The 26322-nt window shown below is 41.3% G+C and overlaps 1 protein-coding gene across 1 annotated transcript in view; it reads left to right on the forward strand.

The window, feature by feature from the left end:
• The window catches only part of dnah9 (dynein, axonemal, heavy chain 9), a 157027-nt gene that overhangs the window by 27130 nt on the left and 103575 nt on the right, over positions 1-26322 (forward strand). The window contains exons 20-35 of the mRNA XM_069156240.1: positions 277-499; positions 710-876; positions 3290-3433; positions 3613-3772; positions 4690-4845; positions 6543-6675; positions 6756-7033; positions 7375-7505; positions 7705-7831; positions 8334-8486; positions 8967-9092; positions 11385-11624; positions 11854-12014; positions 18760-18916; positions 20025-20129; positions 24210-24367. Of these exons, the coding sequence (XP_069012341.1) occupies positions 277-499; positions 710-876; positions 3290-3433; positions 3613-3772; positions 4690-4845; positions 6543-6675; positions 6756-7033; positions 7375-7505; positions 7705-7831; positions 8334-8486; positions 8967-9092; positions 11385-11624; positions 11854-12014; positions 18760-18916; positions 20025-20129; positions 24210-24367 (2619 nt within the window). The remainder of the gene's footprint in view (positions 1-276; positions 500-709; positions 877-3289; positions 3434-3612; positions 3773-4689; positions 4846-6542; positions 6676-6755; positions 7034-7374; positions 7506-7704; positions 7832-8333; positions 8487-8966; positions 9093-11384; positions 11625-11853; positions 12015-18759; positions 18917-20024; positions 20130-24209; positions 24368-26322) is intronic.

A 26322-nucleotide genomic window follows, 5' to 3' on the forward strand; every position in this document is an offset into this window, starting at 1 on the left:
CACCAGTTGAATTTCAATTCCTTTTGAAGCTTTGTGTGATTTTTCCACACCTAAAGTCATCAACACCGTCTTTCCATTCCAATTTTTGTTGTCTTTAACTGCAACTCAACCTTGACGAAGACGTCATTGTGATTTTCTGAGACCTAATGGAGTTCCACCGAACTCTTAAAAGACATTATACGGTACAACTGATCCACAGGCTGAATCCTGCTTCTAAAACTTGATGTGTAAATTTAATGAAGCATACCGTTAATATTCCTGCTTGCCTTTCCGCAGCCTGTCAGATCTGGAGCAGTTCACCACTGTGGCTGAGACTGGCCTGGGCCAGCGGGTAGCAGAGGGCGACTACGGAGGCCTGGTGGGGGTCATGGGTCACCTGCTGGCTGTTAAGGAAAGACAAAGCACCACAGACACCATGTTTGAGCCTCTGCAACAAACCATCGCTCTGCTGAAGGTGTATGAGCAGGAGCTGCCTGATGTGGTCTACAAACAGTTGGAGGTGAGGACTGATGTTCTGTCACTTCATATTATTTTCTTTGCTCTGTTTCTTTCAGCTGAGACAGAGCCATTTCTCTTATTTCTTATTTGTGCCTTTCAATCGCCCATCTCTGTTCTTCTCTTCCACCTGGTGATTCATCACCTGTCACGTCGTTCCCTCCTTGTTTATCCCCCTCTCTCTGTATCTACCTTTTCATGTCGGTCTCGGCAGGAGTTGCCAGAAAAGTGGAACAATGTGAAAAAGCGGGCGGTGTTGGTCAAACAGCAGGTTGCACCGCTGCAGGCCATCGAGGTGGCCGGCCTGCGGAGAAAGTGCGCCTCGTTCGATGTGGAGCAACACTCCTTCAGGGAGCATTTCCGCAACAACGGGCCGTTCAGGTAGGAGACTTCCGATCGTCTGAGTTTGATTTAAAAACATTTTACATCAACCCCACAGTTCAAATTTATCAGCAGCTAAAAGATGATTTATAATATTATTGTAAACAGAAATAAGGTCTATCGTATGTAACATGTTTTGGGTTTGACATGTGTAATAATAATAAATAATACATAATGACACATGAACACATCATGAATTGATTCATTGTGTCGGAGGCAGGTTTATAAAGTAACTGACGAAGAAGTTGAGCTTCATGAGTTTGACAAATCATTTTTAAATTAAAGTCCACTTATTAGATTTCTCCTTCAGCTGATATCGGCCTGAAATCATGTTTATATCCTACAAATATGGTTTGATCAACATATTTCGTAGTAAACATAGATCCTGCCTGGAATACGTTACTTGACGATGTTTTCCCACTGAACAAAGTGCTTCATTGTGTAACAAATATGTAGTTCGGGTTTTTGGGGTGTACAAGGTGGACAAAACCACAGAAGGACTTGGTCACTGGAGACGCAGGTTTACTTCCTACCTTTGCTACTAATGGTTTGTTCAGGCTGCTGTTAAGTGGGAAAATTCTGATTGGGTAACCTCCAACTTCCCAGTTGAGAACGTTCGCATGACAACAATAAAGAGGCAACATGGAAATCTCCTCTATCTGTGTCTGAATACTGAAAAGTGACAAACAATCTCGTCATTACCATTGTAGACCATCACAAACGGAGTTCAGAAGGTCAATATTTTTTGGACACTACATTTCTACTTGTTGTTTTTAGCAGATAACGTTTAAAACAGGCAGCAAACTAATGACACTTATGGTCACTTATTTTTGCGCTGAACAAGTGCTCCTCTACCTTTCACCATAAAGACCAACTTCTCAGAGCTCTTAAAAAGCTGTGACTTTCTGAGTTTGGCCAGTTCGACAGGTGTTCAAGTGTTTTCTCGGAGGTTGGAACTTTTCCACTTCTCAGTTGCACATGATAAGATTGGGGAAAGATTTTGTTTCAGTTTAATGTCAGCGTCTCATATCTCAAGCTGCAAGCTCCTTTTGGCTCTATTCCATTCTAATCTCCATGGAAAAGGGCCCAAGACCATACATTTTAATAATTGTGTTGTGGATAGTTTATTGAGTTAGAGCATAAAAAGAAGAGCAGCACACAATCCTACAATGCACCTAACGAGGATGGTGCCGGAATATAAACAATCTCAGTATTAATTTTCTAACCTGCTTTCCTCATCCTCTCAGATTTCATTTTCTGTGCTTCAGAATTGTTACACAACTCCCAGTAGGATCCTTTAGCAGTATTACATAACTTCAGAGATGCACAAATTAACTACACTACAATCCAATTGTATTTGGGGTCAAAGTTCAGTGTAGTTGTCTTGGTGCTCCAGATGTGCACAGCTGCTCTGTTTAAAAAAAAATATTGGCTTTATTGTTCGCAATATCAGACTGACAGTTTACATTATAAATATAGTGTTTACCCTGTGACCTGAAGTACAACTTGGAATTGCTTTAGTTGGTACAAGCTGATATTAAATTGCAGAATTAGACATTGTAGTAAAACCATGAGGGGGTGTCTTTCAGAATGACAAAGCACTTTTGAATTCATGAATGTCATTGATAAATATAAGAAATCCAAACAATAGACATGATAAATACTTCATGGTTCAATATAAACACATATTTGATATGATTACATCTATGATGAATCATATTGTTATCATCTTTATTATCTGTTCTCTTACCGATCACTAATTCTTCAAAAAAGGTTTTAAATTTATTGGAAAATAAAAATATAAACGCTTAGAATTAAAGATGGTCTTATGTCTGAATAAAACAAGTCTTTTGTGGGTTACAAAAATTGTATTCATTGATTTTATGCTGTTTATTAATGCTTAGAAATGTGTTATCTGATGTGAGTCAGTGGAAGCGTTCCCTCGGTGACAGAGTTGAGTGAGTACCTTTGAAAAGAGAAGAATGTCACCTTTCCTTGCCTTCTCACTTGATAATAGAGAAGTGTTATCTTGAGGCTCTCACATCCGACAAGGCTAATTGAATCTTAACATAATGATAATTAATTCATAGGTAGAGATGCTTCGTCATAATGTCTAATTGTCAGATTAGTTATGTGTGTAATTGGTCTCTTAATAACCTGGTGATTATTTTCTCATTAATGTCATGGAAGTCATTGTTAATGGTCACAGAGCTGGAGACTCTGGTTATGCTGCAGCCAAGTCAGGTTTAGCAAAACTGAGGCCATTCATTACCCAGATTTATACTGAGCTGGTGCAAATGTGTGTGTGTGTGTGTGTGTGTGTGTGTGTGTGTGTGTGTGTGTGTGTGTGTGTGTGTGTGCGTGTGCGTGTGTGCTTTGATGGGTTCCTGTGAGCACTCTTGCATTTGTCCAGGTTTGACAGTGAGAGCCCCTACCAGATGTTGGACGCGTTCCACTGGCAGATCCACGAACGGGAAGCAGTGATGGCCTCCCTGGTGGAATCTGCCAGCCTGTTCGAGGTCACCGTCTCCGAGTACAAACAGCTCCGACAATGCAGGTAAAGACCGGAGCTGGAATGAGAAAACACCACGAGCCCGAGCCAAATTTGAAACTAATGAGTCGTTACAGCAGAGATGCTTTTTTTTTTTTTTTTTTTACATGCACAGTCAGAATCTGAAGTCTTGCCATTTTCATGTTGGATTCATTTAACTCCGTCTGCTCTCCTGCTTCTGGTAGGCGTGAGGTGGGCCTGCTGAAGGAGCTGTGGGACGTGATCACCCTGGTGGAGTCCAGCATGGCGGCGTGGAGGACGACTCCCTGGAGAGAGATCCACGTGGAGGACATGGAGCTCGAGTGCAAACGCTTCTCTAAAGATATTCGGGGGTTGGATAAAGAGGTGAGGGGGTATCTTATTTCACAAAAGATTATATCAAATTAATGAATAAATAAGTCAAAACAGTATCCTATCACACATTCTAGTTTTAACCTGTGCTGAATAAATCATTTTTAAACCTTTTTTGCATGTAATAAAGTGCTACATGTTTTAAAGTCCTCACTACAGCTGGAGATTTCACCCCTTTAACTGAAATATAAAGATTTTTTTGTTTTCACAGTTAGTTTTTTTTAAACAGGTATATTCTTCTTGAATCATATTGACTTTTGTTATTGTATTGCTTTGCTGGGATTTTGCGGTTGAATTCAAAAAGACATAATATAGTAAGAAGCCATCAAGTGTGTATTTGAAACCAAGTGGAAACATTGACTCATCAGCTAACACGGCGCGAACGCTACTAATGAGTAGGTAGTTAGCTACACTTGATAATCTCAACAACAGTGATCATTTCAGCCAACGCATTAATGGTTGCTTACTAGAAATAAGAAGCAGCTTTTTTATGTTTTCTTTTTTTTGTCTGAAATGACTGATTATTTGTTGATAATTTAAAGCAGTAAACCTGCCCCAATCATTATTGTAAACTACATTTGTGCCGTCAAGAACGTAAAGATTGTTTGATATAGCAGCAATAAGAATGGAGTTGGGACGCAGCGAGGCACTGAAGGAGTTAAGTAGCTTGCTCAAAGGCAAAATGGTGTTATGGACGGCAGAGCTGCCTCCGCTCTCATCTGCAACTGGGAGTTCCTTGCCCCTGAGCGTGGCTGCTGGGAAGCGTTGAATCTCTGTTACTGCAGGAATGTCAGCTTAGTCATTTTTTTACTGGAATAAATACAACTATAATGAAATATTGAGCTGCAGCTTCAAGCTCCCTTGTCCCTGTCAAAAGCCCTCTTACAGAGTTCTGGTTTTGTCTCCCATAGGTTAGAGCGTGGGAGGCCTTCACAGGTCTGGACAGCAGGGTGAAGAACCTCCTCACCTCCCTCAGGGCCGTGGCAGAGCTCCAGAACCCGGCCATACGAGCCCGACACTGGCATCAGCTGATGGCTGCGACTGGAGTCCGCTTCACCATGGACCAGGTTTCCAATTTATTCTAATCAAAAAGATACCTCATGGAGAAAATAGTTCGACAGATGACATCATATTTTCACATGAGTAGTACACTTGCAGCAAGTTTTATTTTGAATAGCTGGAAAAAGCATAGGTGTTAATAATGTGACAGTGAATTTACAGGAGCTTTAAGAGGGGATTCATACACACTGCGGTTTTTGACCACTTATTTTCTTCCCCATGCAGCTCTGTCTGCATCCTCACTGGGCTGGTTTGTTCTGCAGAGGGACGATCAGATGAGAGTTGTTGGTGCATAGCAGCTGCTTAGTTTGTACAAAATTGGATTACAGATTCTAACTGTTCCACTTTGATCTTTTTTCTTTTTTGGGGGGATATTAAAGACTACTTGAAGTTAGGCTTGTAATGTTCTCCATCACACATTGAGCAGGCTACAGATTCTCCACAGAAGGGATTTGTTCAGTTATCATAAGAGCTGTTCTACACCTGCTAAGCTATGTGTCATTGTGTGAGAGTGAAGTGACAGCAGCAGCAGCAGTGCCACCTGCAAGCAAAGCGCATTATGCTGCTGCAATTTTTAACCTTTCACCGCTCTCCTCCCATCTGAAGGACATTCACCTAAATAATGCAACAAATGGATTATTTGACCTTTATCTGAATTTAAACAAAGACTGCATAATTGTGAAGCACTCTAAAGATAATGTTTGTGCAAGCAACTACAGTCCATGGCTGTCTTCAGTATCAGGCGATGGTCAGATATCATAACATGACCAAAGGTAATTCAATTCAATTCAATTCAATTCAATTCAATTCAATTCAATTCAATTCAATTCAATTCAATTCAATTCAATTCAATTCAATTCAATTCAATTCAATTCAATTCAATTCAATTCAATTCAATTCAATTCAATTTTATTTATATAGCACCAAATCACAACATGGGTTATTTCATGGCACTTAACACATTAAAGTATTTACAATATTATAGGGAAACCCAACAATTCAACAATTCCATAATATATGCAGTTTCCACATACCACTTTTAAATGTGTATTAAGGGCAAGAAATTGTTGTTGAGCCCCAACTAATACTCATATTACATGTCAGTTTCCAGCATTTCCAACCTGTACTATAGAAATGAAATGACAGGTTGATTAGGTGGGCGGGGAATTGGCACCAATATAAATCCTTTTTAAAGTAAAAAAAAAAAAAAGTTTGAATATACGCTGATTTGTGCTTCAGCGAATAAGAATGATCCATTTTAAATCATATTCGTATTACACACTTAAAAAAAAAATCAATCCTTTAATGTAGAAAAAGACTGAGGTTGCTTTGGGCTTACAGTTAATCAGTGATGGATTAATACGTCCTGGGTAAGATTTTCTGTGTGTAGAATAACCGTCATAGGAAAAGTGGAAACACTTGGTAACAAATGAGCTCAATAAAAAAAAATGGAATAGTGGCACTAAATCTAGATTTTGACACAGGTTTGGCTCATTTATAAGATTGGGCCAACAGCTAAAGGAAGGAGGATCTGATATACATATTTAACACCACTGACCTCAAATTTGAAAAGAATAAAAGTGTGATAAGATATTTGTGATGATGTTTGTCAGAAACATGCTGTGTCATACTCAGGGGTCTCCAACTTCATAATGTGCCCTACATGAGTTGTGGGTAGAGCACTGATTTGGCTGTCTATGAGCAGGACACCACTCTGGCTGACCTGCTGCAGCTCAACCTGCACTGCTTTGAAGAGGAGGTGAGAGGGATCGTGGATAAGGCCGTTAAAGAGATGGGGATGGAGAAAGTCCTCTCTGAGCTCAACTCCACATGGACAGGTACAGGAACGGAGCACTTTATTTTAACACGAGAGTTTTTCACTGTGCTGTTCCCGAGTTTTCGACTGCACTCTGCCCAGGTATGCAGTTCCGGTATGAGCCCCACCAGAGGACCCAGGTGCCTCTGCTCCGCACAGATGAGGAGCTGGTCGAGACGCTGGAGGACAACCAGGTCCAGCTGCAGAACCTTATGTCCTCTAAGTACATCGCGTATTTCCTGGATGAAGTATCGGCATGGCAGAGCAGGCTGTCTGTCGCCGACTCGGTCATCTCCATCTGGTTCGAGGTGCAGCAGACTTGGACACACCTGGAGAGCATCTTCATTGGCTCCGAGGACATCCGCTCACAGCTGCCCGAGGTTACACACTGAATAGAATCACATTAATGCACATGAGTTAATTACAGCTCTGTATGTCAGGTATACATCAGTGTTGAGCTCATATGCATGCAGCCCTTAACCTGCGCCGGAGTCGTTGCCATGTGAACCCAGACAGCATGACTGTTATAGCTGTTAATTAAGGAGTCATTAATTGTCCTTCCTCCTAGTTTAGGAGCTGAGATTACACGACTTTTTAATTGCTCCCGTGATGTTCAGGCCGGGCTTAAGCCCAGATGTTTGCTATTAAACCCCTGATTCTCCCCTCCCTCTTGAGGGAACCTAAATCCCCTGGCCGGGCTCCCTTGTGAAATCCTCTGCAGGACTCCAGGCGCTTTGAGGGGATTGATGCCGATTTCAAAGAGCTGGCGACCACCGTGCATCAAACACCCAACGTAGTGGAGGCCACCAACAGACCAGGCCTGTTTGGTAAACTAGAGGACATCCAGAGCAGGTGAGAAGATAAATAACTCTCTGTTTCCACTCCTTCTGTTTGTTATAAAGTGCACTCTTGTAAAGGCTTCATACTTCTTACAAATGGACACGCACACACACACACACACACACACACACACACACACACACACACACACACACACACACACACACACACACACACACTGACTCTGCGTCTACTGTGTGTGTTTCTACAGGCTTTCTCTGTGTGAGAAAGCGCTGGCAGAGTACCTGGACACCAAGCGTCTGGCTTTCCCTAGATTCTACTTCATCTCCTCTGCCGATCTGCTGGACATCCTGTCTAATGGGACCAACCCACACCAGGTGGCTTCACTAATTTTTGCCTGAGGGGTAGCAATGAATTTAATGCATCAGTCTGTTCGCAGAGACACAATAAAACTGTGTTTAAGTCTTCATGCAGCTCATTCTCCTAGTTGGTCTTGAACAGTTTTGTAAAATCATGCTCCATTGCATCATTTCGCTCCTTTTCTGATTGTTGCTGACTCTTGTAGTACCTTTAGTACCCACACGGGGGCAATGTCGATCACAGTTTTGCAGTGTGCGTCCACCTCCATCATCAGGACATTGTTTTCTGCATTTCCCCCTCAGAGAAATAAATCACTGTTAAGAGCAACTTGCCACTAAATCTCTCTAAGAGGAAGTTAGCAGGCATGCAGCAGAACATGGGTCCTGCCCTCCCATTAACACTTCTGAAAAACAGCATTGAAACGTTATTTATTTGTGTGGTGACAAAGAAAAATACCAGTCAGACTGTGAGCTGTGTGTAAATGTAGTGTGAGCTGAGTGAGTGTGTGTGTTTGTACAGGTCCAGAAGCATCTGTCTAAGCTGTTTGACAACATGGCTGGGATGCGATTTGAAGCCGATGGAGAGGGGAATCCTTCGAAGAAGGGTCTGGGCATGTACAGCAAAGAGGAAGAGTATGTCTCCTTCAACCAGTCATGTGACTGCACTGGACAGGTAAAATAATATACCCACAATTTTTTATTCATGTCCCTCAGATTGTGGTATCATAACTTCTAAATGCTGAAGACATTCGTGGTCTTTGTCTTCATTAGAATTACTACTGACAGTGGTTCTATGACTGAAGATGGATGTAATTGATGAGAGAATCCGCTTACCTGCCCTTTTCTGTAATCGAAAGAATAGAGAAACTGAGTCTGTATATTGCATCTAGATATCACAACTGACAATATAGCGGAGTGGAGTCTGCTGTTGGCCCTAGGGTTTTGCATATCAAAGCCCATAAATCCATAAATTTTCCATTAGGTTCCATAGTATTTGCCTGACTCTACTTCCACTGGAATGCTTATTAATGACCTCATTAGGGTCCATTGATAAGAGAGCCTGTCAGTGCTCATGTGGCAGACATTGCAATATTTTTCTTCCACATTTGTATTCATGGGCCTGTCTGCCCGTGTGTTTTTTTCTGTGCGTAAGGTGGAGATGTGGTTGAACCGCGTGCTGGACACCATGCGCTCCACCGTTCGCCACGAGATGACCGAGGCAGTGACGGCCTACGAGGACAAACCCAGAGAGCAGTGGCTGTTCGACTATCCAGCTCAGGTAAAAAGGCTCGGCAGTATGCGTGTACACATTTAACTCACGACGCTTACTTTGGGGATTCTGCCCATTAGTCCAATAAAATCTGATGGACTGGTATGAAATACATAGACATGTCCACACACTCACTAATGCTTTACATACACACGTTTGAGCCAGATTCTGTTGATTGAACAGTGTGATGAGGACTGCGTGTCAGTGATAATGGAACACTTTTTTTCTACCTGTGTTAACAATATTTTCAAACTGCCTCGGGTGTGGCTACAAGTTCAACCCAGCTGGAAGTGTAAGCCCGCAGAGAACAGCGATTTACAAAACTGATGCAGGACTTTAATGTTGAAATGGACTGCAGGATCAATAGTGTTTACTCATAAAAGGTAAAAGAAAATATATCTGAGCTCAGTCTCTTTTCAAGTAACCAACAAAATAGGAAGGTCAGTCTATTACTAAACCAAATATTTACAAGTAATATAACATATTTGCTCAGGATTGAGACAGATTTAAAAACAAACTAGTCAAAATCAAAGCAGCAGACAGATAAATCCTGACTTTGAAAAAACTAGGCTTCACAATTTCCATTCACTCATTAGCATTTATTACTTGAGTTGAGTTGTTTGATCATCGCTGTCTTTCAGTCTCCATCTACTAAGTTTGAAACGCCAGCTGTCTGTTGCTCGATGGGGTTATTTTGGTAGGTTTTTTGAAAGCTCCCCTCAGAGAACTGACAACTTTGGAGCTACAGAAATCTTTCTGCAACTGTTTTGAATAAACTGACCAACAGGCCTGAAACTGTGAAATGCCCTTGGAAGAGAAAAAAAACCTTCATCATTAGTAAACTCTTTTTTTTAACTAAGCAATGCAGACAATGAAGCTGCTGAATGTTCTTTTGTTTAAATGACAATTTTGCCTGCAGGTCGTTCGCCTCAATGTCTGACGTTTTGTGCCGCCATCTTGGCAGCTTTACGAATACAGTGTCAGGGATTGAAGAACTCACAAAAAAAACGTACTTCGCTTTTAAAATTAAAAAAAAACACAGTATGATGAACTTTTATGCAGTAAATTCATCTATTAATTATTGTAGTGATTTTGGTCATGTTTTGCAATAAATTGTTTGTTGTTTGGGTTCAGAGCTGCTGGTCAGACAACACAGATCACTGGATGTCATCACCTGTATTTTTCACTGTTTTCTGATGTTATGTAAACCCAGGGGCATAGTATGTGTGTGTGTGTGTGTGTGTGTTAGATTAAAGCACATAATACTGGTTATTATGACTTGTTTAAATGTGGTATGAACAGAGGAAGCGGCCACACAGAGACTGCTTAGATTTTCTTGCTGCACCCCTGTGTAGACCAATCAATTCATGGATTAAATTCTTTATTTTGGATCTGTTTGTAGAGTCTCTGAAGCCAAAACTAACCTAAAAGCTAATATATTAAACCTCATACATAAGCTCTGCAATCTCTGGGGTAAAGGCAGACATGAGCACATATACTCATTCAGAAACTAGACTGAGAATATTTCATGATTTTACATTTTCATTCATAATTTAGCTTTTTACGAAAAATATTGCATATCAAAATTCTTTTTTTAGTAACATGTATTACCCCACCACATTTCACAATTTCTAAGAATTGAAAAGGCTTCAACAGGAATTTAAACATCAAGCAGATCAAAGGAGGCTGCTCACTGCAGAGCCAATGAGTCCACGTCCAGCCCCGCCCAACTCCCCGTGCGCTGCTGTGATTGGTCTTTTCACTGTCAGTCAACTAGTCCCCTAACGCATCTAAGTTTAGAGCCAGGATTAGGGTTACCTATTTCTTAACCCTCCCACTGTGTGGGTCTTCACAGCTGCACGTCTTTGTACCAAGTGAATGTAGCTCTGCATTGAGGACTAGAACACAACACCCGTTCAGTTCATCTCATGTTCCTTGAAGCTGACTTTCCTCACTGATCAGCAGCTGACAAAAAAAAACAAAAAAACAAAAAAACCTTTGCTTCCCAATCCAAGTGTTCCTTCACAGCTCTGTGTTGTAAATGCAAATGGTGGGTTCTTTTATGTGTGAAACATATGGATGAACATGAGGCCATATGCTGCTGTGCCTTCGTTGGCTCAGTTCCATCATTTGTTTTACATGTAGATGCTTTCTTATTTAAAAATGGATACAAGCAAACCACCAGAAAGAATTATGAGTGACATCAGAAATGCTAGGATAGAGCTGCTTGAATATAATCAAGTCTATTTTTCTTCTCAATCCACTTCTGATTTCTTTGCTTGTGTCTGATTACCTGTTCAGGTGGCGCTGACCTGCACTCAGATCTGGTGGACGTCTGACGTGGGCATGGCTTTTGCACGTCTGGAGGAGGGCTACGACAACGCCCTGAAGGAGTACCACAGGAAGCAGGTGTCCCAGCTCAACACCCTCATCTCCATGCTGATTGGCCAGCTTACACCAGGCGATCGGCAGAAAGTCATGACCATTTGCACCATCGATGTCCATGCCAGAGACGTGGTGGCCAAAATGATCGCTCAGAAGGTTAGAGGGGCCACAGCTGTGTATCAGGAACCTTTATTCTATGAGTTCCTGTGCATGGTGACTGCTGCTGTATTTTTTTGAGAGCCTATTACCGATGAGTAATGCACTCAAGATATTCAGGCAAAATACAGCATGTCATTACCATAATTAGAGGGAGGTAAAGAATAAATTATTTTGGGCTTTATCTCAAAACTTGACAGTCTTGGTTAAACTTTTTTTTTCCGTGCAGGTGGAGAACTCTCAGGCCTTTGTGTGGCTCTCCCAGCTGAGACACCGCTGGTCTGAAAAGGAGAAGCATTGTTTTGCCAACATCTGCGATGCCCAGTTTCTCTACTCCTACGAATACCTGGGCAACACGCCACGATTAGTCATCACTCCTCTAACAGACAGGTATGGAGGTGTCATTTTTGGCGTCTTTGTTCAGACTGAGAGGCAAAAAAAAAAACAATTACTGCCTGTCAACTGAGTGAAGGTGAAGCCTTTTTCTATTCGACCAGTAAATTACTGTTCCTACATCTCTCTATCTGTGCATGTCACATCTGCAGTTAACGATGACAGCATTATATTTATCATGAATAATCAGCCAAACAGTAGTTCCACCTACTTTTACTTGTTTTAAAGTACATTTTCAATATGTGCATAAAACTCTCAAAACTTTCAGAAAGTGAAAAAAAAAAAGTTTTCAAACTTGGCGGAGGTGAAAAAGTTGGTTTACCAAGGAAAGCAAAATGCAACACTGCAAATGCAATGCAATCAGGCTTGACAAATAAATGATGACGTTGCTGCAGAATGTGACTTCAACGTCTTGTAAAGCTTCAGCTCCACTGGAAGGACGAAGAATCACAGACACAAACATCTGTGTTTAGATTTGGTTGAAATTTAGGCTCATTTTGGGGACAAAAGCTCGTTTCTCATTTCAAGCCAACAACCATTACTTTTACTAAAAATGACAACTGTCATCCACACGCTAATTAACTAAACACGAGGTCTGGTTGACACATGACTAATGTTGTAAGGTTTCCAACACATTCGGTTTAAAACCAGAGCCTTAAAACTAAGGTCTTAAATGTACACTTGATCGCTACGTACATGATATTGGATCCACACAGAGGACATCCTGTCATATGAAATTGTTCTTGTATTATAGGTTAGTACCTTAGTAGTTGGATGATTACCACCCAATTCACTCCTTTAAAAGGATAAGTACGCAACAAAAATACTTACCATGTATTTATTCACAGCTTTATCAATTATGCCAGTTTGCATGAAGCTCAAGTACATTTTCAAAAATGTATTTGTGTTGATAAAAACGCGTCTGTTTTTTTTCTTGTAACTGAAAAGAAATTACATGTTTCTCATGATAATGACCATTTGATGCCTTCTAAGAATCTTCATTTGAATCATTATGCACACCCACCACAAGCGGAACCTTTTAGAATAACTCAGCACGGGCACTTTGCCAACAGCTTGCTTGTTTACATGCACATGTTTCTGCAGGATTCCTGATAAAGTCAAACTATAGAGAGATGAATACCTGCATCCCAGAGTCCTTTGGCAAACTGCAGTGTTTGACTGTGGTTTTGCGGGCTGACCAGTATTCCCTTTGAAGCAGGAACAAAGCAGAAACAATGGGCTTTGATGGGCGGATCAGCGGCCGTGTAGCAAGACTTCACCATATGGTGCATGCCCTCACTGAGTCTCACACAGTTTGCCACTGGCTTTCATTGCAACAATGGACCGTGGACCAGGGGGCGAGGAGTCAAATCCTTTAATCCGCGACTTGAGAAAAATGCTAAAACAGCTAAAAGCGTGTTTGCTGCATGATATTGTTTTCACAATGTTCTTCACAACAGAGTCACTGAGAGATGAACACTTCTTGATGCTTTTCACACTCTGATATCACCAAAGATCAGAAAGACAATAGCGTATGTTTTTAGCATAACACTATCGATTTGTGGATGTTAAACATTTAGTTTACCTTAATTACAAACAAGTTTGACCTTACCTCTTAACAATAATGGAACGTTTCAACGATATCCCAATTTAAAGTGCTTTCATTAGAGATATAAAAAAAAAAGGCATTAAGACAACATATAATACAACATTTTAACAAAATTAACAGAAGAATACAAATAATTTTGAATACATGAAATAGAGCAGCAAACAGGAAACTCATATGTTTGAGAGAACAGAGCAGCTGTCTGTTTGCTGCAGATATGTGGTGCACAGAAAGAGAAAAGCTGCCTGTCCGTGTTTAGTTTTGATCCTGGGGACAGTAAATACTCTTGATTCAGACCTGGTGAGAGGTCAGGTACTGCAGTGGACGCAGTATATGTGGATTAGAAACTAGCTATCAGGCATACAAAAGCAGGTTTTTTATTTCCAACCAGCGACAGTTGCTGGTTTTACTAAATTGACTGATATTACTAGTGCGTCAGCGTCAATTAGTCGTTGGAAATGTGTGTAATGTTTTAATATTTCCAGTTAACTTGGTTTAAAACAAGAACCCTTTAACTGGGATCTTAAATATATACTTGACAGCCACCCACATGATATTGTGCTAAGCGGCTGAAGCTGAAACTGTACGTCCCAGCGGATCCGCTCTAAGGACATGAAAATAAAGACAGCATAGTCCCACCATAGGTCAGCCAGTTAGTCCTCGGATTATTATTAGTATCATCAGAAAAAATAAAAAGTGACGCTGTTTAGTTCTGTCATCTTCAAGCTCACATGTTTGGGCTTTATCCTTTATTGTTCATATTTTCAAAAGTTATGTTTCATTTTTAACATTTTAACAGAAAAGGCTGGATGAGGATTCCCCAACGGGATCAGTCCTAGATAACAAGTCTGGCTGGGGTTGGTGAAGTCTAAACTCCTCCAAATATAGACTCGTTCAACAGCAAGACAATTGAAAGTGATTTACATGAGACATAAAAGACATTAAGACAAAACATAAAAAGAACACAGGAAAATATAAAAAGACAAAATGGAATTAGGAGGAATAATAGGAGAATGAAAAATCCAAATTAGAAAAAGCACATAGAAAGGATTTATAAAGTGATGGTTGGAGCAGAACTCAAGTTCTCTGAGTTTGTTCCCGACATGTGGAGCATCACTACTGAACGCTGCAAATATCTGGTTTTAGTTATAACTCTGGGTACAGTAACATACTTTTCCTAGACTGTATGTAAAAGTGGATGTAGCTTCGGGGTCTGGACAATGAGGCCGATGCCGAAGTGCCTGAAGTTGCAACCTCACCGAGGGCCGCTAGAGGTTGCCTCCAAAAAGCCCCTGGCTCCGTAGACTCCCATTCAGTAGTCTCATGAAATTCAATACATTTTTTCCACAAGTTATCATGGTGTTGTTAGCTAAAATCTCTCCTTCTTATGAGTTTTCTGGTGGTACATCTGAATATAATCAACAACAGTAAACAATTAGAAAAAAAGGCGAAAAAGCTGTGTTTTTAGTGGCGTATCTGTTTGATTGACAGGCCTGTGCTGCAGTCAGGTTTCCCCTATCGGTGGGCAGGTAGTATCGTCAGGTTTCCAATCAAATTCAGTCAGATCCAACGCTTGCTCCTCCCCAGCTCGTCAAAATATGGTCACTTCCTGTTCCAAGCCGTTCTGAACCAGCAAGATGTTGATGGCCAAAATCCGAACTTAAGGTTTCATGACGGTCGTTCACAAACCAGTGGGTGACGTCGCCGTTGGTTGCTGCTTGGTCTCAGACAACTTGATAGGTCTGGACGGTTCATAACGAAGCAACAGATCACAAATGTATATTACCATTCAGTGCTGTATAAACCAGCCTTTTAAAGTTAATTCATTGACAAACAATAAGTCAGTGTACAGTTGAGGAAAATGGAGTGATGTGCTCCACTTTCCTGGAATTAGTTAGCATTGCAGCAGTCTTCACTAAGACTTTGGCAGCTCCACTCTGAATCAGCTGCAGCTGTCTAATTTGACTTTTTAGAGACCGGTACAGATGGCATCACAGCAGCCTAACCTACTGAGGCTGTTAAAATGTGCTGCAGGACTACATCCAGGTTTCTGGTTTGGTTTATGTGCACTGTCATCATCACTTTTCTTTGGCTGCGGAAACAATTTAATAACAATTTGATAACATTAATGAAAGCTGGGTTCCATTTATTTGAGGTAGCTTCAGGGCTCAGGTGCTGCATGCTCACTCACTGACATAACTGACTGGGACAATTTTGATTAATGTAAATTTTTTTCTTCTAAGAAAAGTCAAAATGTCTTCTGTGAAAAGGTCCCACAGCACGAGCTCGACGCTGAAACAGCGAGACAGAACTCAGCTTTATTGATATTACTATTCATACCTTCGCTCCAGCTGTTAATTATTTAAAATCCAAAACACAAATACCATCCAAAGGGAACGTGAAGCCATACATGTGAATGCATTCAAAATGAGCACAGGGCCTGTATACGCTTGTTTACCACAAGCTGGCTGTTGTCAGTGTGGTGTGTTCGCCAGCAGGGTAATTAGGCTAAAGGAACTCACACTAATCTATAACAGTGGGAATGTTATTGGCACAATGTTAGCATCCACTCGATACTTACTGCAGGATCTCCGAAGCCGCACCATTATGCAAAATGTCAGGAATATTTTACCCGGAAAACACACACACACACACGCACACACACACACACACACACACACACACACACACACACACACACACACACACACACAGAGGAATGGAGGGAGAATAAATCAGACACTCTGACTGAAATACAGTATCGCCATTTCTTTTAAAGACACTGTAATAAAACAAGTCACCTTGTCACAGACTGCTAAGTTTCACTCGACTCCTCTCTGGCTGTAGTTATTTTGTGAAGAACGTCCTTATCGTGCCTCCTCGTGGGATTTTTGGCCATCTTTCAGCAGAGAGCCACGGAGCTTGTTGGTGCTGTTATTCGGATGATACACTGTATACAGATGGGATCATTTGTCTTGTCCGAAGCTTCTGCTTTCCGATATTTCCCCCATCCATACATCATCTATTAACCAGCAGTTCATTAAAATCATTGCTGTATTGATATTCAAGGCAAACCCTTGAGTTTATTGCCTTGATCAATAAAGTCCTGATTGTCTCCATCAGTTCACGTTTCTGCTGCTGCTAGGTTTTATTGATACTAGACGGGCCAACTGTTTGTTAGTCCTGACAGGTTCTGCGGGAGAAGCAATCATGGGTGTCACTAATCAGCCCGCGGGATAATCAAAGCACAGCAGCAGATTATATTATCATATAATGAAGTTATGTTGGATGGTGGCTCAGCCGACACCGAGACGTGTCACTGCTGGTTACAAGATGGTGTCAACTCAGGATTTGTCATGTGCTGTTAACAGCTGTGTGCAGTTCTCGTACTGCTGCTGCAGAAATTAAATCTTCTTCCATTGTGCATTTATTAAAAGTCAAAGTGGATCATTTAGAGGGAGGTTGTGCTTGCGGTGGCAGGGCAGAAAGGGCCCCTGCATTCAGCCATTTTACTGCATGTTGTCTCTGTGGTTTGAGGCACAGGAGCCTCGTTGTCGACTGATGAGGTGGAACGTTATGGTGATCATCGGCGCTTGATGCGCTCTCTGTTGAATGCCACTTTACTCTCTGATGTGGCACAGAAGGCTTGAATGTCTAATTAAGCCACTTGTTAAACCATGTACTTCATTTCATTCATAGTCATTGTGGTGGTTGGTTTCATGGGTTTGGAGAGGCTGTCTTTAATTCAGTTCATGTAATAGTCCTCAGTAAACACACACAGGCATTTCCATGTTTGAAATCCGGGGTTGCTGCAGGTATTTCATGAGGATAAGGGAAGAACTGTTAAATCTTAGATCCTTTCCTGGAATGCATTAGGTAGCAAAACCCTCCTCGCCTAAGTCTGCTTGGAGTCTAAGGTGTCTATGGTGTCATGTCTGTGTGTTTAGTAGCAAAATTACTATTCGAAATTGGCTCACAACTATTTGAATAAAAACAGACTGTTCACCCGTGGATGGAATGTCTGCTCGGTGCATCACTCTTAGCTGCTGTAGACTTGTATGCTAGCTGAACCTGAAGACTTTTCACTGCACCTCATCTTTATTTATTTTTGAAGGAGCTCTGACTCGGTCTGATTGGAAACCGACACTATGTCCCGCCCACTGATAGCTGCAACCTGTCCGCACCACAGGTCTTTTCAATTAAAAAGACACGCCTCCAAAAACACACCTTTTTTTCAGGCTTTTTTTCTACTTAATGACGATATTATTCCAGAACACTTATCTGAAAGAGTGAATTTAGCGAATTAAATTAAGAAAACTTTTATTGACTGAGAAATTCATGAGAGATGCTGAATGGGAGCCAACCTCTTGGCGGCACTTGGTGGTATTGCAGTTTAAGGCACTTCTGCATTGGCCTCATTCTTTGAAGCCAGAAACTAAGTCCACTTTTATATACAGTTAATGGTTCTGATGGAAGTAACGCTTTACAACCAGTTGCCGGTCAAAACAGGGAAATAAGGAAGGACTAAAGTCACACATACTAATACTTTTTTTTATATTTTAATGACGATTTGAATATTTGAAAATCACGTCCCATACCTAGTGTTAAATTGAGGTCGGGACGTGGTTAGTCTAGCTTCACCTAAGGGCTGTAGTTCAGCTCTGTCTGCTGTTCAAGAATACCTTAAGTATAGAGGTGTTTAGTACCTTGAACACCTCTTAAACTCAGTAATAGTAAAAGTTGTATTTTATTTGTCTAATCTGTGTAGAAACAGAAATGCAAAAAAAACCAACCAAAAAGTAGTGAGTGTTTTTGTCAGTGAACAGACTAAGAGGCAAATGGATAAACTGTTGTAACCCGCTATAAAGCACAAACTCTCATTTTTCTATTTGTGTATGGATTAAATGAAAATGCAGCATGTTGATTATCTGGTGGTGCGCTGTGCCAGCCCTCCATCTCCTGCCTGTAAGAATGCTGATAGATGAAATATATAAAACGAAACCAGCAACATCAACGTGCCTGTGTGTGCAGTCCTCACTGTGAATACGACAGTGGAATGAGTCGAAAACAAACTTTATGAAGGCAGTTTTCAGTGCTCTGCAGTGATTAATATCTGTGCATCTCCACGACATCTAGATGCTACATCACCCTCACCCAGTCCCTCCACCTGACCATGAGTGGAGCTCCGGCGGGGCCGGCAGGCACCGGGAAGACCGAGACTACCAAGGACTTGGGACGAGCGCTCGGCATCATGGTGTACGTATTTAACTGCTCTGAGCAGATGGACTACAAGGTGAGTGAGTGCTCGTGCGCACACTTTTTTGCATTTCAGCTTGTCTGTGCACCTCGTGCATTCACAGCAGCCCATTTTATGCATGTTTCTTTTCATCTTTGTCTTCATCAGCAATATGTAATGCATTTGTCATTAAAGGTTTCAATCCACCTTCATGCCCCTCTCTTTTCATCTTATTTCTTTTCATCTTCTGTTTGCTTCTCCTTGAAAGAAGAGCTGATTAATTAAACTGATTGTTATTTCTTTACTAAAGCTTGTCAAAAAGTCCTCTCTGCATCTAGCCTCCACCGTGCTTTAATATTCGCTCTCGAACATTTCTACTCACACCTTCTGCATGTAGAGTGGTCAAGGGAGATATAAACATAATCTTGTGATCTGGCTTGCTCCTACTTTCCCCAGACAGGGGCATCATTTCAGTACAGAGGCGTACGACACCCCTGGCTATACACTTCACACAAGGTGTGCATGGAGAGAAGTGCTAATATACTCCAGGAGGAGCACAGGCACCAGAAAGAGGCTTCAGAGCCACACACTGTTACTCATATTCAGTTATGTGCATGGGCACACACACACACGCACGCACGCACGCACACACACACACACACACACACACACACACACACACACACAAACACATGCACATGAGTTAAATCAATCCTCCAGTCAGCTCTGGTTTGCGTCAGAGAAGGTTTCTTTGGCCCTGTAATTGGAGAGAAAAGTCAGCTGCCTGCTTCATCCTGGTCCAGCTGCTCTCTGGAGGGCTGTTCACCTGCTCTCAAGTTGATGTTGATGTCTAAAATGTGGGTGGTAGACATTTTAGCTTTCTTTTTTTGCCATCAGTGCCTGGTTTTATTAGTGTGAGGCCTTGTTTACGTATCCAGCCGTCGTTAGTCAGCTACCCGCAGCTCACTGCCGTGCTGCGCTGTGGTAGCTGTGATAAAGCTGAATGTTTCTCCATATATCTTCTGTCTAATTGCCAAAACGTCTCTGTCTGCCTCACCACTTCTCATCAGTCAGTCAGAACGGGGCTCCACCCCTGTTTCAGCATGACTACTGACTTCCTGTACCGATGTGTCCGTCTAAAAACGTGTCTCTGTCTGTCCACCAGTCCTGCGGGAACATCTACAAAGGCCTGGCTCAGACGGGGGCGTGGGGCTGCTTCGACGAGTTTAACAGGATCTCAGTGGAGGTGCTGTCAGTGGTGGCTGTGCAGGTATGAACAAGTGCAGTTCCTCCACCTCAGGTACTCTCAAAATCCCCCTCAGGTCCAGACTTCATAGAGAAGGAAACATGTTCAGAATGTGTTTGCATCGCCGGTGGAGCAACATAGATGTGGGAGTTTTCAGCCACTTTGTGAAGTGGTCTGTCCAAATGAAGTTGTCGTGAATAAGCCCTTGAAAACTGCACTGCAGAAGTAAATAGCCTCTTCATCACCGATTGCAAGCGTAAATTGCTTCATCTATAAGACTAATCCACCAAGGCTGGCACCTCTGCACCCTAGAGCTTCTTCATAATTAGAGCCTTCTGTGATCTGATTTGAGAGTCGAGAATGGATAACCGCTTCCTTGGATCGCCTGTGGTGTTGGTCATGTTGCTCACATCTTTCTGAACTAATAACAGTAACTCTGAATGGACAAACCCCAAATTCTCAAAGGATGGGAAACTAAAGTTTGGGTAAATTACTGTTTGTTTTGTGTTCGGGCTTCAAGCACAACCTTGATCTGCAAATAACAAATTATCTGTACTTGTAATTAGAGCTTATTTTCTTTTAAATCAATCATCTCAGTGAAGTATTCATTCCAGTGGTTTCAGATTCACTTGGACCGTATGATGACAGCTTTAACAAGACAGCAAAACAAAGTAGTTGTAATGAACAGATATGACAGTCATCTGTGATTATCTGTGGAGCCTGTCAGTCTCAATCACACTGATATGAGCGGAGGGCTGTGGAAACTGCACAAAGGTTGGAAAAGTTGCCCAAATCATCAACAGCCGCCAAACATTATTTTGACATAAACAACTGACTAGAAAGCAGCCTGATCTCAATGCAAGGTCACTCACTCTGACACCAGCGGCCGGGAACTGTTTTTCTTTGCTCAAATCTGTAAACAATGTTTTCTGTGGCTTATTCAAACTAACAGGGCCACTTTTATGAATTGTCGTTGATTTTGTTTTTAAAATGTAAGCCATATATTTACCTAAGGAGTTGGTGCAGACCAAAACAGAGCTTCAAGGTGGCCAACCATTCAAATGTCAGGTGGGCCAGAAACACAAGTCGCTGTGTCTGTTAGTCATATCATTGTTGTGTTTACAGCTGGTTGCATAGACCCCAAGTGGCCTACAATATAAATTCAAGTCGTTAAAGTGCCTGCCTCACTGCAAGTTAAATCATAGAAGTTGACTTTTTACCGTCATGGAGCTCTCTGGATGAACTGAGCACATCATCCTGATCAGTCTTTGCCTTTGTTCTCCTCTTCTATCTCGACTTCATGCGTAATGACACACAAAGTAAAAAAATAAAATAAATCTCTGTATTCCCTGCACACTGTAGACTCTGGGTGACCTACAGTAGGTAGCCCTTTGATAACGGGACTCTTTTGAGAAACCAGCCATATTCTGTCTGTTTCAGCTGATGCAAGCTTTTCTGCTGTCTTGCATTCTGTTATCCTGGACCTATCAGATCCTCTCTCGGCGCTTTCATAAGTCTCTCTTGAGTATTAAAATCCTGCATGTCGGTGCCACCACACTATCTCCATGCATGTGCAAGACTGTCAAAGCAGAATGTATACAGCTGATAAGGACACTGATTACGATCGTGATGATAATGGAGATAGAGCTCCTCAAAGGATCATTATTCACTGCTAGACTTAACAGTCACTTCTCTGCCCTCCTTCTCTCTTCAGCAGGAATGAAAGTCAAGCAGTCTGCCTATCGTGAGCTGTTAGAATCTACAGTACTTAGAGAATTTTAAAGTGCCAGAAGAATAAATAGGTGTTGCGTGGCGTAATGAATAATAAATCGCGGTGGCTCATACGTGGAGAAGTAGACCTTGAGAACAGAGGAGCGTCAAATTCCTGCTGTGACAGCTGGCATCCCGCTCCAGCGCTCAGCCTGCGTCGGTGGAGTCGACGGCGCGCCATCCCTCACCGCAGCACACACACCTAATCCATCCTCTTAAAGGGGGAGCAGCTAGCATCGCAGGGCGACATACTCGGCTGCCGCTCGGGCCCGCTAACACAGGTGGTGGGACCGGCTCTACATTAAATAAAGCAGAGACAAACAGAAGGCCGCCAGACGTAACAACATGGAGATAAATTGGTGAAGTTCTGCCTCTGTTACAGCAACACAGACCTGAACTGAATACATTGAAGCTGCTAGCTCCAGACTGTTTGTTCAAAGGGGGTAAAAAAGAGAAGAGTCAGACCCCACCGGATCGCACTTCTCCGACTGTTGTCCTTTCTTCAACATTTCTTGAATGTATTTTTTGTGTTTTACCTCCCTTCACATCCCGGTAGGTTGATAGTGAGGAGCTGCTGTCATTTCACATAAAAAACAAGCTCCAGTGATGTTCTCATGAAAACTTTTCTTCTTTTCTTTTTTTTTTGGTGCTGATCTGCAGCTGCCCTGTTTGTTTTTGCATCTTTCCCTCCCCTTCCCTGTTGTGTTAGTATGACTGAGTGATCTGTGGCCGAGTACTCATCCATGAAGAGATGTTCCTCCTCTTTCCAGCTGTCGACTCGCTACGCTCTTTTACCACTCGCATGTTAAATTCATAAAGCCTCTTACAGGCTGGGATTCAGAGTTTTAGGCCAAAAACACTAGCGCACACACACAGTTAATTTCTGATATCTCATTCAATCATAATGTAGACAAGCGGAGCCTTCGTAGTTCATCCATCCAGTAAACCCTGGCTGATAGCACTCTCATATTATTGATGAAATTGTGTCCCTTTACAAAAAAGGAGCATGCTGCATAATAATTTGACAAGCTGTTACAAATTGACTTCGTTATTCGCCTCCTGATATTAATAATATGATAATGAGTGTGAGTTGCACCAGTTGAAAGTATCTTTTGGGAGTGTTAATTGGCAGATTTTGAAATGATTCAGACTTGGCATGTTTGTGTATGATAGAGGTGCCAATGCAGCACCAAAGTTTCTCCAAAACTTTTTTTTAACCATTCTGTAGGCAAAAAGGTCTAGACTGAAATATATCAAAAACTTTTGGGTGGATTGCCATTAAACTACATATGTTATCAGTCCCCAGAAGAATAATCCCAAATGTCGCCCTCTCCTTGACTTTCTCTTGTTCAGAGGAACCCAAATTATTTTCTATAAAGGGCCATAAATGAATCTGGATAGAGGGTCGCGGGCCAAAAATAAATGTTTATGTTGTGTGAAATTACATTTGATTAAAATGTGATACAATTTACACCCACTATTCTTTAATCTGCTTTCTAGTAATTCTTTTATTATGCAAAAATTATTGTCAAAACCATAAAGTATCTATCCGAGCTTGTCGAATACTGTGGCGAGCCAAAGCAAAGAAAGTGTGGGCCAAGCTTGGCACCACTGCTGTGGTGCTATCTGCGGATCAAATCTTCCACTTCTCCTTGATAAATATCTCTACGTTTTATAAATGGAACCCCCCCCCCCCCTCCCTTCCTGCCCCCCTCACCCCCTCTACTCCCCATGATGAATTGTAATAACGTTAATGTTTGTTTACAAGATAACACAATCACTTTCCAAGTTTTGGGGAGAATTACGCCTCGTGTTCAAAGTTAGGCCGAGTCTTTTGTGTCTCCGAAGGAAGCTGTGTGACATCTGATAATCGTCCTCAACTAATGTCACTTGAGTTCGTGTTGGTTGGAAGGTTTGAAAAGGAAAACCTTTTGTCAGTGACCAGATGTTTAAGGCTAGGGCTCCATGTTCCATCAGCTGCTGCAAACATATACAGACAAAAATGTACATTCAATATTTAGTGAAACTGAACATCAGCATTTCTTAATTTGCATTGCAAGCGTGTTGCACTATATTCAGCAAGAATAGATCCGTAGCCTCTTTGGGTGACTCCTGTGTTTAAATAGGATGACAGAAGTGAATGTGATCGGCTACAGTAGTCACAGAAATATATCCTGTAGTCTTCTTTTATATTTATAAACAGCTTACTATAACAAGGTTTTTAATATTCGGTGCTATGGACACATTGTGGTCGGTACCAACAATGTTTTTACTGTACGAGGTCCCGTCCTTAAAGTGACCGTTCATTCTGCTCTGCATCGTGTTCATGTGCAGGTGAAAAGTATCCAAGACGCCATCCGTGATAAGAAGCAGAGGTTTAACTTCATGGGGGAGGAGGTGAATCTTTGTCCCTCCGTGGGCATCTTCATCACAATGAATCCTGGCTACGCTGGCAGGACAGAGCTCCCTGAGAACCTCAAGGCTCTCTTCAGGTGGGTCAAAGGACATCCATGCATGTGCAGCTTTAATTCAACACTCTGTGCATGATTTCTCAATAAAAAAAAAAATGTTCAGCCAGGTTCTTTAATCCATCAGGTGATAATTAACCCATCAATTAGTCATGCAACAAGAAACACTGCAAGAAAAGAAAAGACACGTTTTTACAAACATCTGTGATAGTTTACAGACCGCTGTGACCTTTAGGCCAAGGATAGGATAAGCAGCTAAAGAAATTAAAAGTTGAATATGAGTTTTTTTTACTTATTCACAACATCAAATTCAATTAAAATGCATTTTTCAAAATAATTTGAACCGTCTATTCACCCAAATTACAACAAGCGTTACAACTGTGAAACGTTAAGCTTGTTAAAAATCTCTGTTATGGCTCCTTTATTCAAATATTCCAGTGAGGTTTACTTTGCAAGGACAGAAGTAGCAGACACGTCTTATTATACAGTTGTACATATTTTATTTAGTTTTACATTGTTTAATAAGGACAATGAGCCTTAACTGCTGGCAGAATTTGCAAGAATAAAGTGCTGTGATGTTCGATTCTTTACCTGACATAAATATTTCATGTATTCCAGCTCTGCAGACACCAAGAAATTGTTAACAAGCACTGAGAAGACTGTCTGACACTAGTACAGGAATGTTCTGGCATACCCCGAAGGCCTGCAGTTGTATTCTTTAGCATACAGGTAGAAACATAGTATGTGCAGGAAATGTAGATGGCAGCACATTTGAATAAGGACTGGTGTCTCTGGCAGGAAGCTCATCAAAATAAAAGTCTGTGAAGCTACAGCGAGTACCATGAAAAGAAGAGAACAGAGTCAAAGTTTAGGGGCTCCTTGAGGCTGCGTTTTAGGATACATGTCTGTGGGCTAACATGTTCACAACAATGCTATCACACTGATGTAGTACACAATGTTTACCAGATTAACACAATTAACTCTAAATGTAGGTATTTTGTCAATGAGTCACTGGTGGGGAACAACATAGAACAAACATTCACTGCTGTGTGGTGTTTTCAATGTTTACTAAATGAACTGGAATTACTGCCTCACAGTTGAAGGCCTCTGCCGACCAGTCAAGTTGCTGTTTACATCCATTTCTGTCCACACTCATGTAATTTATCTAATGAAATTTTAAAATTATTTCTTATGGGATTACAAATGATTGGCCAATAAAAAAGACTAATAAAACACAAAGTTGTAGCCATGACAATGCTTCCAATATAGATGCTGTTGCAAAATTCTAAAACGTGGATGCTTCACACACATTTTCAACCTGACAGCACATCAATGCAATCAGCATTGTTTCAAGATGGATATCTAAGATTTAGTGTCACCAATTCAGTATCTGACCAAATATATACTGATAAATATAGTTACAGTCTCTCCCCTTTGTTCCTGAGTAATGGTGTTGAATAATGGGCAGAAAAAACAGAATATCCTGATGTCACTGTGCAATTGACCTTTGACATTTTGGATATGAAATGTTATTTTATCCTATTTGATATTTGTGTTGAATTTTGTCATAATTTATGTATGAATTTATGAGTTATGGCCACAAACATGTTTTGAGAGGTCACAGTGACCTTTGACCCCCAAATTCTGATCAGTTCATCCTTGAGTCCAAGTGAACATTTGTGCAACATTATAAGAAATTACATCGAGGCGTCCTTGAGATGTTGCCTTCATGAGAATGGGACAAACGGACAAAACATTAAAGTGTGTCTTAGAACTTTTCCTTTACTCTGAAGTTATTTCTGTTTGACTTGAATTCTATCAAGACAAACAGGAATAATCGTTTCAGGAAGACATGTTTCTTTTGAATTGGGTGTGACCACCTAAACTAAGATCTTTTATCTTGCATTTCATAGGAATGGAAGTAGAAATCTCAGAGACAGATATGTCTAAACTTCAAAGCAACACTGTGTTGTTGTTTT

Source organism: Embiotoca jacksoni, unplaced genomic scaffold, assembly GCF_022577435.1.
Source record: "Embiotoca jacksoni isolate LCO1_2020_lvr unplaced genomic scaffold, fEmbJac1.0.p SCAF_20, whole genome shotgun sequence".
NCBI lineage: Eukaryota > Metazoa > Chordata > Actinopteri > Embiotocidae > Embiotoca > Embiotoca jacksoni.